Raw genomic sequence first — 13,557 nt, 5'->3', positions numbered from 1 at the left:
CCTCAGTGTGGATGCTCCCGCTGAGTCCTGTCAGATGTCACCTGTTTTAGTTAAATAATGACCACCAGTGGAGAGGGAGACGATGAGGTTCAGTTTTTGCGAACGGTAAGTCACAAACCCTATTTGACTTAGTTGATGCTAACTGCTACTGAATAAACTTAATACTAAAGACTTAGGGAATTAATATTGTATGTGTTTCCTAACAATCCTCACAGTAACATACAGAGTTTATTGAATTGTAAAATATAGCTTTTAAGTTAGGCTATCAGTTGAAAATCTTTTTCATTTTTACATGAAGGCAATGTTTTCTTTAGTTGCACGAATTATATATCCAAAAGGTTTTTAAATATTATAAATACCTCCTTCCTTACACATCCAGACGATTCCTCCAACTTTATTTTAAATTAAAGGGGATAAAATGAAACGAAACAAAAAGCTTTTTCTCCTGTTTCTCATTCTCATTACAAGATGTTATCATTGTGGTCTGCATGATGGTTGTCCACTTACACTTTGTAATCTTTGCCTTCTGATAACAGCATGTCATGGTGGACGTGAGACGAAAGAACATGCAGATAAACTTAAGTAACTCTTAAAATCATTCATAAAATCTTTTACATTAATTAGCTAGTTACGGAAATCGAAAACACAACAGTCTATAAAAAATAATTGCTTGACTAAACTAGCAGTCGATAAGGGGAGGTAGTTTAAATCTTCGACTGTAAAGGAGGGAACCTGCTTGTGTCACAAAGGGAATCTGGTGTAGGAACTTGGCTAAGTCTGTAAGTCTTAATAACTTGCTCTGCTGACCCTTGAATACAACTGATAGGACACATAAAATTGCTTTACAAAGATAAGTACTTAAATAATTTTTTTTTTTTCTGTTTCACAAAATTCTTTTCAAATATAGTTCTATCAAACTTAGGTTGATTTCATTACAATATTATGATATTCCCTGACATTTAACCTTTTCATCAAGACCTACATCATATTAAATGATTACCTCCTGGATGTACCGCTGAGCTAAAGTTTTAAAGCTTTAAGAATGGCCCTGGCTGCTTCGGCTTGGGTTGTGTGTTCCACTGATCACATGCTTCTGCTGATATGAAGAGTGGAAAGACAGTTGAATCAGGGGTCAGATAGAGCAGCACGTTCCTGATATGGTTGCCTAAATTATAAGTACAGAGGTGTTGGTATTCCTGGCCATCTGGAGTCCTTTTCTTGCACTTCTTTAAATAGACTGTATTGTCTAATCGGTTGACATGGTGCATGTGGCATTTAAATTGAGATAAGATAATAAAGGATAGTGGTTGAGATCTACTGTAAATGCTCTTTGAGTTTTTAACCATTATTATTATAGTTTTCTTTTCCTTTATCATACAATTAAAGTCATCACAAAAAAAAAAATGTCTTTGCAGACTTTTATTTTTTGTCGAAATTGAAAATTTAAGTAAGAGTGCTTGGTGCTGTTACCGTTGTGTATATTTCGATTCTATTTTCTTTCTTTTCTTTTCTCAGGGAGATGAGGTGGTTTTGCAGAGCACATTTACCTCCCATGATGGAAATTTGAAACTCTGTCTTGCTGCTGAAGGATTTGGCAGTAGGCTTTGCCGGCTTGAGCCCACTTCAAACTGCAAGGTATAAAGCTCCTCTGAGGTGATTTTGTTGCTCCTCTGTGATGCCATTTTTCAACCATTATGACATCAGGGGACGTGACTGAAATAATTCAACAAATTGGATAAAAATAATCCACAATGAAAAACTGAAGTAATGCTGAAGGTAAAATGATTAAAAAATGACTTACAATGTGGAAGTGATATTTAAAAAAGACATATAATCAAATGATTTTGATCAAAGCATATTATCCTTTTAATAGAGTCTATAATTAAATCCAATTAAGGATCTGACTTATTATTTGCTTCTCTCTGCTATTTAGAAATATATGTATATCTGTAGAAATCACAGTTTTGTGGGTGTTGAGAGCTGGTTAAGGGAAACATCTAAAAGTTGAAACTGCAGTAAAACACTTTTAAAAAAAAATTATTTACTCATGCGCGTTACTATTTATATATTCTTATTTATGGGATTTCTAGAAACAATGTAGGATTTTTTTCTTCACAATTACAAAACACTTGGTTTTGTTCTGTCACATAAAATCTAATTAAGATGCAATGAAAATAAAGTTTCTGGGTGCACCATGGCATCCTAATAAAAGGAGAAGGAACACATTTGCAAGGCATAATCATTTGTAACAAGATGTAATATATATTTTATTTTTATCTATCTATCTATCTATCTATCTATCTATCTATCTATCTATCTATCTATCTATCTATCTATCTATCTATCTATCTATCTATCTATCTATCTATCTATAAATAATTATAGATTTATCTGTTTTTAGTGTGCACAAAACACATAATTTTGTATTTTACTAGTTATTCTTAACAAAAGCAAACATAAAAAGAAAAAAAAAATTAGACATGAAAGTGGATTAGTAACTGAATTCTGTGTTCTTTTATTTTTTGCCAGAATGTTCCTCCAGACTTGTCTGTGTGTGGCTTCGTTCTGGCTCAGTGTCTCTCAGTCCGAGCCCTGCAGGAGATGTTGGCCCATGGTGGACAACTGGCAGCAGAGGTGAGGATCTGTTCCCTTCTATTCCCTCTCAGTGCACCTTAATGAATGGATCTCTTGGCTCATCTGAGGGATAACTCACTTTATCTTATACAGTCCGTGTTTAAATTAATCAATTTCCCCTTACATGTCTTACAATCAGACATTCATCCTTAAACCTAAAGTTTTTAGATTATACATTTTCTCATAAAATTTTAGCTTAACATGTTTTTTCCACATGCCTAATTTTTTGGTTTGAGGGTTTAGTGAAAAACAAATGATGGACTTTATGTAGCGTTGTAACATCTAAAAATCAGATCTGAGGTTATATAAGTTGTGTTATTAAAGCTTTCTAATTATAGGCACCCTTGATCGAGATGTCAACACAAAACTGAAAATATGTATATAACACTGTCAGGTTTATAAAAAAAACATGTAAAGTCTCAGGTTTATAAATAATTGCTTTAACATCATCTTTGGCAAACTCTTGGAACCCACAGTGTTACATTTGTTTATAGCCATCTTTTGCCAACAATACATCACTTTGTCGTAGTTTTGCCATCACTTCATCACAGTGGAATTGGTTTAAAACTTTTTTATTTGTCTTTACCGATGCAGATAAAGATGTGGCCTCCATCATTTGCATGCAATCTTGTATATAAGTTGACCTTGTCTCTCAGAGGAAACAGAAAGTCATAGATTTCTTATTCAAAGATCTTGGATACTTTGGATTTAAATAGAACAAGCTTCAATTCATCATTTAATTGAATTTGAACCTCGGATTTCTGAGGTTCTATGTATATTTCTAAGGGCTGCAAGTAACATTTATTTTGCAATTCGATTAATCTGTCGACTATTTTTTTGATTGATAAATTAATAATCGTATAACCAAAGATTTTTTTTACGAAATTAAACCAGGTAAAACTCAAACTTTTCCTCTTGAGGAGTTCTGGATAGAGCATATTGACAGACAATTTTTGTTTGTTTATTTTACTTGAATGCAAAATGTTCATAAATATGCATGTATATGTATATATATATATATATATATATATATATATATATATATATATATATATATATATATATATATATATATATATATATATATACGTTGTTTCAGCCCTAATAATTTTAAACAAAAAATGTAATCTGTAGTCTAAATAAAGACATTTTTCCCCCAATACATGTAAGTGCAGCATTGTGCTAATGGGAAAGCACTGTAAACTGCATTTTAAGGATTTTTACTTAGGGTACCTAGATTTTTGTTTATAACAGTGTCTTTAATATTCGTTTTAACACATGGTCAGCAAAATTTGAGGCTTTGAAATTCAAATCAGTCACTGACTTTATAGTGATTTGGTCCATGTTGTTTGTGTGTGTGTTTTTTTTTTTTTTTTTTTTTAAGAAATAATGCCACCTCTTATTTTTCACCTGGAAATGTAAGTTAAAAAAAAAAAAAGTATTTTAAGTTGAATAATGTTGATTAACAGGCTGGAGCTGGAGTTGCCCATCGGACCCTGCTGTATGGCCAGGCAGTGATGTTTTTACACTCCTTCAGTGGCATGGTGAGTTTTAACTGATCCTGCCAACACACAGTTGAAACCAAATATTTACACATTTTTGAAAAAACATCCATGTTGATATATAGTTTGACTTTATAATACATTTTTTGTACATTACCTCAGTTAGGATTGGGAAAATGATTTGTACTTTCTAATGTTTTACACTAGACAAACTTAGACTTTTACAAACTTTATTGTCATTGTCATAGTGTATACAAAACGAAATTTCGTTGTATACAGATTAAAACAGTGTATTATTATTACAGTTGTAATAAATAAGCATTATTAATATAAAGTGCAGCAGTAATCAGAATGTAAAAAAAGTAACGAGAAAAAAGAAACCAGTTTAAATAATGGTGCAAATGGGCATTAATATGAAAAACTTTCAGTGCAGTGCAAAAATAAATATGTTGTAAAATACAATAAATATGGTGCAAAATGCAATGTTTTCTGAAATGCCTCATAACAATTTTGTTTTTGTTTCATACATCTTTGAAATATTGATATATAAATTTTGATATGCATTTTTTATATTTCCCTTCCAGTATCTTTGCTGCCTGTCTTCATCCCAGACTTCACCTGACAAACTGGCATTTGATGTTGGTCTGCAAGAGAATAAAGCTGGTAAATAATTTATTTATCTACTGTATTCAACCTGATCTGTTTTATTTATCATAGTCCTTTTTGTGGCCCTTAGCTGTGAGTGAAGTGTTTTTTATTTTGAAGTTTCTTCTCATCTAAATTCTGCTCATGGCTCAGGTGAGGCATGTTGGTGGACTGTCCATCCAGCTTCCAGGCAGAGGTCAGAGGGCGAGAAGGTGCGTGTTGGAGATGACCTTATACTGGTTAGTGTGTCCTCTGAGAGATATCTGGTGAGTAAAGGAAGGGGTTTATTTTTTTTATACTGATTTTTTTGTATCGGTTATTGAAGTGTCACCCAGTAACAGAAATAATACAATTAAACATAAGATTTTTGTGTCTATGATGTTTTGTTTGTGCAGTCTAAATTGTGTTCTTAGTCTTACTCGTATTATTGAGAAACTAAAATCTGTTAAATGTACATTGAGTTGAAGCAGAAGCTGCCTTAGTGTCTTCCTGATGAGGTGTTTTGCATAATTGCTTATGATAACAGTTATTGCAGCATAAAAATCAGAGAAAGTTGTGTTTACATCTGATGAGCGCATTTTTCATATTCTCTTTTTTCCCCCCCAGCATCTGTCCTTTGGAACTGTGTCAGACAACCAAAGCCTAAGTGGCAGTTTAATCGTCAGCGCCTCCTTCCAGCAGACTCTGTGGAGTGTTGCTCCCATCTGTTCTGGAGGTGCCATTGCTCAAGGCAAGTTTCCTTTCTTTTTGTTCTCTAAGCATGTTGATAAACATTTTTTTTTTTTTTTGCATTATAAAGCTCAGCTGTAAAATGTGTTTAAAGAGGCTTTGAATGAAAGCAAGGCAAAACGCTACAATGTAACACTTTATATGAAAAGGAAAGAAATACAATAAAAAGGAAAAAAATAAAAACATACATAGATTATCTAAAATGAGTATATTGTCTTAATAAAGAGAATAAATAAACTCTAAAAAATATTTTTGTTCTAATGGAAATCTGCAGGAACAGTCACATTGTCAGTTCTTTTAAAGAAAAGCAACACGTAATCTAATTCTTAGTTTCTTTCCAGAACTGAGAATCTCTCTTGTCATTGTGGGAACATGATAAGATTTGGTGAGACATCCGACTCAGAATGCATATTCAAACAAAAAACAACAAAACCAACAAAAAACAACAACAGACCGAAAATAATAAAACTCTATAAAAAATATCAAGCACCCTCAGTAAAAATAAACACACATTTTAGATATTAAACTCTCAGTTCTTAGAAAAAAAGAGAAACATTTGTAGAAGACATGAACAAAAGATTATTTAGAAATATAGCATTTAAATTTTACATAAAGTCCAGCCTGTGGTGAAAAGCTCTATAAATGTGGCTGGTTTAGCGTTGGTAGGGTTTTTTGTGTGTTGGTTGTCTTGTTTTTTGTTTCTGAGAGTGTATATGGTTGTCCCTGTATTTTTTAGCTGGTGAGGACAGTTCTCTGGAAATATACTAATTTTGGGGGACTTATAGGTAGGCTTTGCTTTACTTGTGGGGACCAAGGACTGGTCTCCATGAGAAGTTATCCTCTTTTAGTAGCAATTAGGTTTAGGTTTAGGTGTGCATAGCAGTCAAGTCTCTTGTTTTAGCTGTGAAACTACAATATTTCACCACCTTTACCGCCATCCTCTCGTTTTAATTTTCCCGTAAATTTCCTGTTTTAACGTTTTATAAAATTCTGTGGAGCAAAAAAGCAGTATGCGCTGTTTGCGGTGCATAGGCATAACTATAACTCCTGTTTGGAGCAGTGGCGCTGTAAAGGAAGTTAGGGGCTCAATACGGGAACCCAAAGAGGAAGAAGGTGAAAGATTTTGCTGCGGTGAAAAACTTCTCCAAGCTGTTTTAGGTAGACGGTAGGTAAATAAGGCTTAGTAGCTTAAGCTTCTGCGGGGAGGCTTGTATACATTAAAATAAGCTTAAGCTACTAAACGTAAAAGAGTAGGTTACTGTATTAACCAAATTAACCGATAATACCAAAAAATATGATGTTGCTAGGGGTTATTTTATTGTTTAGGCAATTGTCAAATTAAATAGACAGTTAATCATTAAATAGGGTTAAATCTGGAGATTTATTTTCTGATACAGAAATAGCATAATTTATATAATTATTCCAGATTCTCTTCTTTTAATGGACACCTGTTAAGGCACACAAACATAAAAAAAAAAAAAAAAAAAAATATATATATATATATATATATATGTATATACACTCACCAGCCACTTTATTAGGTACACCTGTCCAATTGCTCGTTAACACTTAATTTCTAAGCAGCCAATCACATGGCGGCAACTCAGTTCATTTAGGCATGTAGACATGGTCAAGACAATCTCCTGCAGTTCAAACCGAGCATCAGTATGGGAAAGAAAGGTGATTTGAGTGACTTTGAACGTGGCATGATTGTTGGTGCCAGAAGAGCTAGTCTGAGTATTTCAGAAACTGCTGATATACTGGGATTTTCACGCACAACCATCTCTAGGGTTTACAGAGAATGGTCCGAAAAAGAAAAAACATCCAGTGAGCGGCAGTTCTGTGGGCGGAAATACCTTGTTGATGCCAGAGGTCAGAGGAGAATGGCCAGACTGGTTCAAGCTGATAGAAGGGCAACAGTGACTCAAATAACCACCCGTTACAACCAAGGTGGGCAGAAGAGCATCTCTGAACGCACAGTACCCAACTTCTGATGGCTACTTTCAGCAGGATAATGCGCCATGTCATAAAGCTGGAATCATCTCAGACTGGTTTCTTGAACATGACAATGAGTTCACTGTACTCAAATGGCCTCCACAGTCACCAGATCTCAATCCAATAGAGCATTTTTGGGATGTGGTGGAACGGGAGATTCGCATCATGGATGTGCAGCCGACAAATCTGCGGCAACTGTGTGATGCCATCATGTCAATATGGACCAAACTCCCTGAAGAATGCTTCCAGCACATTGTTGAATCTATGCCACGACGAATTGAGGCAGTTCTAAAGGCAAAAGGGGGTCCAACCCGTTACTTGCATGGGGTACCTAATAAAGTGGCCGGTGAGTGTATATGATAGTTTTTTGTATCATACTGTAAAATACAATGAGGTAAAATCATACTTTTTTAAGCCTTTGTGTTTTTTAAATCTCAAAACACCAACATGACATACATGCTATAGATTTGTTTATAAAAGCTAATGTTCTGGTTGAATGACTGTGTTTCACAATGGCGTAATGACACAGCAATAGGCCCCTAAGCAATATTATCTGGGTGGGCCCCATATGAAGTCGCCACTGCTTCCGTAGACAAAGACCTTAAATGTGCCCCATACATACACACTTCATCATTGTATCATTCTTCACCTTCACTAGACATGGATATATATTATATTCTGCTGTAAAAGTTTTCTTATTGGGCTACCTTGAGTTTAACAGCCCCCCTCCTCACCCACCCTCCCCATTCATTTCCTGGTCGCAATCTTTACTCACTGTAGCAGCAGCAACGTCCACCTCTCCCTCTTCGGTTCTTTGACAGAACGTGTTTATTTTTGGGAAGTTTTTTCTGTTCTTCCAGCAGCTCTTCTTACTTGTTCTTTCCTGAAATCCGCTAAAGTACCTCATCTTGGTATCCATTGTCGCTAACACATTGTACGTAACGGTTATGACTTTAATCTACGCACTGGATTACCCATAATTCCAAGTCGTATTGTAAAAAATGAAATACCGAAATACATCTTTCCTTTAAGATCGTTTTGCAGTTTGAAACATATTATACGAGTGTATTTTTTACCAACTGTCTAATGAACTATACACAGCTATTAACATAGTAATTAAAAGTACCACTGTCCGCTTTGCTACTGGTGTCGTGTTTAAATGGCTCACCATCATGTTGAAATCTGGCATGTGTTGGGGTATAAATAAGGTCTGTTCAGTCAACCTAGTATCAGGTGGGTTTTTACAGGAATTTTTTGCACCATTACTTCCGCAAAGAGACGTCCTAGTCCACAATTGTGTAGGGGGCCAACCAGGTGTCAGTGATGGGGCCCCTAAGAGGTTGGGGGCCCCTAAACACCTGCATACTCTGCTTACCTCTGCTTATGCCATTGGTGGTTCCGTCAGTTAATACTTAAAGCTTCAGTTGTGTTTAGATTTACTTTGTTAAGACAGCCATTCTCTATAAATTGATGATGTAAAGTGTGTTTTTTTTCCAGGTTATTTAAAGGGGGGTGAAACATTGCGTCTGCTTCACAGCCACAGTGATGCCTGTCTCACTATTCCTTCTTCAGAGCATGAGGATGAGCTGCAAAGGTCCTTTGAAATTGCCTTTAAAAAATCAAGATAAAAAAAACAAACATTGTATGACTCTCTGACCATGCCTCTGTTTTTCTAGAGTAATGCATTATGAGATTGGATCGGTGTCTGGTCATGCACGGTCCCTCTGGAGGCTGGAAATTCTACGAGTTGCGTAAGTGAACACAAGATTTGAGGATCCTTTAACCTTTAAAAGAAACATATTTAGCTTTGCTTGTGAAAATGCTATGAGGAAGTTGTATGAGTTTGTTATCAACGTTGTGTAGGTGGAGTGGGAGGCATACCTGCTGGGGCGAGCCTTTTAGATTGTGCCATGTAACAACTGGAAGGTACCTGGGTCTTACAGAGGAAAAAGGCTTGCACCTAGTCGATCGGGACAAAGCTGATATCAACACAACCTCTTTCTGCTTCAGATCATCAAAGGTCAGCATGATAATTAGAAGTACATTGGATGTTTCTAAGACAGTTTCACTGTTAGGCATCAATTATTTTCCACTTGAAAGTGTACGACAAACATATATAAATTATTAAAAGTAGCACATTCCAGTAGATGACTTTAAAATACTGATACAATACAGTTTATAGTTTATGACTAATTGATCAGAATTGTAATTGTGGGCAGGAAAAACTTGATGCTGGCAAAAAGACAGATACTGATGGTATGGGAATCCCAGAAATCAAGTATGGAGACTCCATGTGTTATGTTCAGCATCTGGACTCAGGACTGTGGTTAACCTATCAAGCTGCAGATGCCAAGTGCCGCTTGGGTGGGAATCTGCGCAAGGTAAAACATTAGACTCCTTGGTTTCCTTTTCTTTTACTGCACTTTTGAATGGATTCTAACTACAAATGATTTGTTTTCAGGCTATTTTGCACAGCGAGGGTCACATGGATGATGGGCTGACTCTGTCTCGATCTCAGAGAGAAGAATCTCACACTGCCAGACTCATCCGGAATGCTATCTTTTTGTTTACTCACTTCATCAGGTGATTGGTGCTTGGTCAAGTCATTCGGCTTTATGAGAATATAGAGCACAGAAAGTCATTCTTCATTGAGGTTTGAAGCTGTTCAGTGGATTAAGTTATTTTTTATTAATTGACTGCAGGTTTAGAAAGGAGTATGCTTATTGGATTAAATTAAGTAGGTATGATTTTCTGGTATGAAGGTACAGGCATGCTTGGATGACCACATTTCCTTCCATGAGCTTTATCCCATCTCCTATCACATTTTTCAACTGTGGACAACAAAGTTAAAGTCATGAGTAAAAAGAATTGTAAATTTTAGATTCCTTTTACCTTAGTAAATAATAAAATTAGTCTTGTAAATTTCAGTACCAAATCTAATCAAACAATTCATGAAAAACTCAAAGGGTCACAAAAGAATCCTTTTAAAGCCCTGAAGGTCTGCTACATGAGCTTGAGCTTATGTAGGAGACAATGATCTAAAGCGCATGAGAAAGTCCACCTCTGATTGGCTGATATTCAATTAAGATGTTGTTTCATGATTGTTTATTCTCTAAAACCCTCTAAAAGTGGTACAAGACTTATCATCAGTTATTCTAAATACCTAATAGCAATTGTTTCCTCAGAGGTTGTTGAAGTCGTTTATTATGGGGGATTGATTTTTCGTACACAGGTTGATTTCTTTGATGATCTGAAACAATATGACAAATGTAATAAAGCCAAAACATCTGGGCACTTTCTGCAGTACTGTAAAACATGATTAATACACCTTATTTAAAATATAGAAACTAAAATGTTCCGTCTAATTTTTATAAAATTTTCTTTTAGCAGATGAATGGATGTACCTTTAAAATACGTCTTGCATTTCCTTTAGGAACCTCGATGGTTTTAATCATGATGGAAACCTTTCCTCAGTCAGCCTGCCAATGAAGACAGTGATATGCAGCCTCCAGGATCTCATCAAGTACTTCCAGACACCATGTGGGGAACAAAGCCATGAAGAAAAGCAGAAAAAGATTGCTGCTCTTAAGAAACGCCAGAACATGTTTAAAGAAGAGGTAGGAATGGTGGAAATCAAACTGCGTTTGCTGTTTTGTTTATCAGAGGAACCAAAAAATGCCCTCTTTGTTCTTCTCAGGGTGTGATAGATCTGGTCTTGGACTGCATTGATCATCTACACCATTATAGTAGTGCCTCTTATTTTGCCGAGGCTACTCAGTGTGATGCTGGAGAGCGGTGGGAGGCCGTAATCAGCCTGTTCTATGAGTTACTGGGTAAGAGTACCAAAATATTCATTCATAAACAGCTGGTTTGACTTAAATGTTTCTAAGCCAACCAGATAACCTTTTTTCTGCCCGGTATGCACATGTCTCTCAATAGTTCTCTCAGAATGTCTGACTTTATTTTATCTTTAGCTTCTTTGATCCAGGGAAACCGTGGAAACTGTGCTCATTTCGCAAGCTCTGTTGACTGGCTGATAGGCAGACTAGACCATCTAGAAGCATCTTCCGGTTGGTTTGATACTAATGTTTCAATTTTCACAAATTGTTCTTAATAGGAATGAAAATTACCTATTTAGATTGTGCCATTGCAAAGGACTGATTTTCCAACTCCTACCATTTTCTTCTGTCCTTTGTATATTATTTTATTATAAAAACACAGATTATAAAACAGCAGTTCTATGATATACCAATGCTCTTTTCCATTTCCAGGAGTCTTGGAAGTTCTGCACTGTGTTCTAGTAGAGAGTCCCGAGGCCATAACTGTCATAAAAAGTGGACACGTTGAGGCTATTATCTCTTTTCTGGAAAAGCATGGACGGAACCACAAGGTATACAACTTTATGTTTTCTGTTTGCTTTGAATAAAAATCAAGATTATTTGTCTTAGAAAAAAGAGAAGCTGTTAAGTTATTGTGTAATCATGTTTAATTAGGGAGATAAATGTCACACTGTAAAAAAAATAATTAAATTAAAACGCATTGTTAAAGATCTGCAGCAAGTGTTACCATTGTTTGAATGATACCAGAAAAGAAGCTCCACTAAAACCCTAACTGAAAGGGTCTACTTTGGTCACATGAGGGGGGATTTTAAATGTAATTTAAACAGCCTTAAAACTTAAAATTGGATAATCAATGAACAATTCAACAGAGTTATGATGTAAGCCAAATATCAAAAGTCTAGATAAGAAACCTGAAGGGTAAACTGAGGGGATCATAATGCAGGAGCCACAACCATGGATGGTCTATGAAGAATATATGCAAGAGGAAAGATCGTACATCCTTCTTTCTATGAGATCTCACCCTGTGAAAAACCATGTGAGTGCTGTCTTTTTGGGGGAAAAAGCAGTGTTACAAAAGCACATGTGCTAAATGTGGTTGCCTTGATAATCTTATTGAAATACTTATTCTAAAATGTAGTAGGGCCGAAAAATTAATTAAATTAATCATGATTAAAGGAGTATTTCAATAATCACAACTACTTTAGTGGATTAATCAAGTTTTAGAGTAAAGAGACTCTGAAACACGCCTTCAGCTGACAGAGCAACCACTTTGAGAAGTAATTATACCAAAATTGTTAAAAATATATACATAAATATTTAGCATTTTACATGTAAAAAACTTTTAAATCTTTCAATATGCTCCATCCAGAACTCCACAAGGGGAAGCGTTTTATTTTCACCTGGTTTAATTCTGTAAAAAATCTTCTTTAAGGAACCTTTTGCTATCCCATTATTAATTGATCAATAGAAAAAAATTATCGACAGATTAATCGATTAGCAAAACACTGCATTATCAGTTGTAGCCCTAAAATGTAGGCTTTCTTTCTACACTAAATACATTTTGGATTTTTTTATCTTAAGATTCATATATTCCATTATGATGCTAAAAAAAGTTTATTCTATGTCTACCTTACAATTCTTTATCTGCAGTGCCAGTAACCATAGATAGAGATCTAAGCATTGACAAAAGTAGAACAGGCAAACATAATATTTTTGTAGCTTGTTAAACAAAATTCCCAAAGGTCCTGTGCTGTTATTTGTTTAAACATACTGTAAGAGTATTTAAAGTATTGGAAAGCAACTTTAAGATTAACCATTGATCTTTGGCCAGAATCACTTGGACTGGGTTGTGTTGCAGGTGCTGGAGGTGCTGTGCTCACTGTGTGTGTGCCATGGCGTAGCCGTGCGCTCCAATCAGAACCTCATCTGTGACAACTTGCTGCCAGACAGAGATTTGCTACTTCAAACACGACTCACTAATCAGGTCACCAGGTACTCCAGACAGGTTTCTTTCAAATAAGACTTGATTTATAAGTGTTGTTTCAGTCCGTCCTTTGTCTGTGTGTTCTCTCCTGTTACCCCAGACCTGCCCTAAATTCCCCTGCATTTAGACTTCTTTGAAGTTTTGTCAGTTTGTCTCATTTAAAGCTCACAAAACTAAAAGAGGATTTTAGCTATAACAATTTTTCTGTTAAAAAAGATGCATCTCGATA

General features: G+C 35.4%; 1 protein-coding gene across 1 annotated transcript in view; it reads left to right on the top strand.

Moving 5' to 3' along the window:
* ryr2b (ryanodine receptor 2b (cardiac)) overlaps window positions 1-13,557 on the top strand; it is a 113,395-nt gene continuing 99,838 nt past the window's right edge. The window contains exons 1-17 of the mRNA XM_038293906.1: window positions 1-105; window positions 1,516-1,635; window positions 2,530-2,634; window positions 4,104-4,178; window positions 4,721-4,799; window positions 4,935-5,047; window positions 5,388-5,511; window positions 9,003-9,099; window positions 9,182-9,256; window positions 9,369-9,525; window positions 9,725-9,886; window positions 9,967-10,088; window positions 10,939-11,122; window positions 11,203-11,338; window positions 11,480-11,575; window positions 11,777-11,895; window positions 13,203-13,336. Coding sequence (XP_038149834.1) covers window positions 58-105; window positions 1,516-1,635; window positions 2,530-2,634; window positions 4,104-4,178; window positions 4,721-4,799; window positions 4,935-5,047; window positions 5,388-5,511; window positions 9,003-9,099; window positions 9,182-9,256; window positions 9,369-9,525; window positions 9,725-9,886; window positions 9,967-10,088; window positions 10,939-11,122; window positions 11,203-11,338; window positions 11,480-11,575; window positions 11,777-11,895; window positions 13,203-13,336 — 1,946 coding nt within the window. The 5' untranslated portion in view covers window positions 1-57. The remainder of the gene's footprint in view (window positions 106-1,515; window positions 1,636-2,529; window positions 2,635-4,103; window positions 4,179-4,720; window positions 4,800-4,934; window positions 5,048-5,387; window positions 5,512-9,002; window positions 9,100-9,181; window positions 9,257-9,368; window positions 9,526-9,724; window positions 9,887-9,966; window positions 10,089-10,938; window positions 11,123-11,202; window positions 11,339-11,479; window positions 11,576-11,776; window positions 11,896-13,202; window positions 13,337-13,557) is intronic.

This window comes from Cyprinodon tularosa, unplaced genomic scaffold (genome assembly GCF_016077235.1).
Source record: "Cyprinodon tularosa strain WSP-4 unplaced genomic scaffold, ASM1607723v1 ctg331, whole genome shotgun sequence".
In the NCBI taxonomy this organism is placed as follows: Eukaryota; Metazoa; Chordata; class Actinopteri; order Cyprinodontiformes; family Cyprinodontidae; genus Cyprinodon; species Cyprinodon tularosa.
This window is presented reverse-complemented; position numbering and strand designations above follow the sequence as displayed.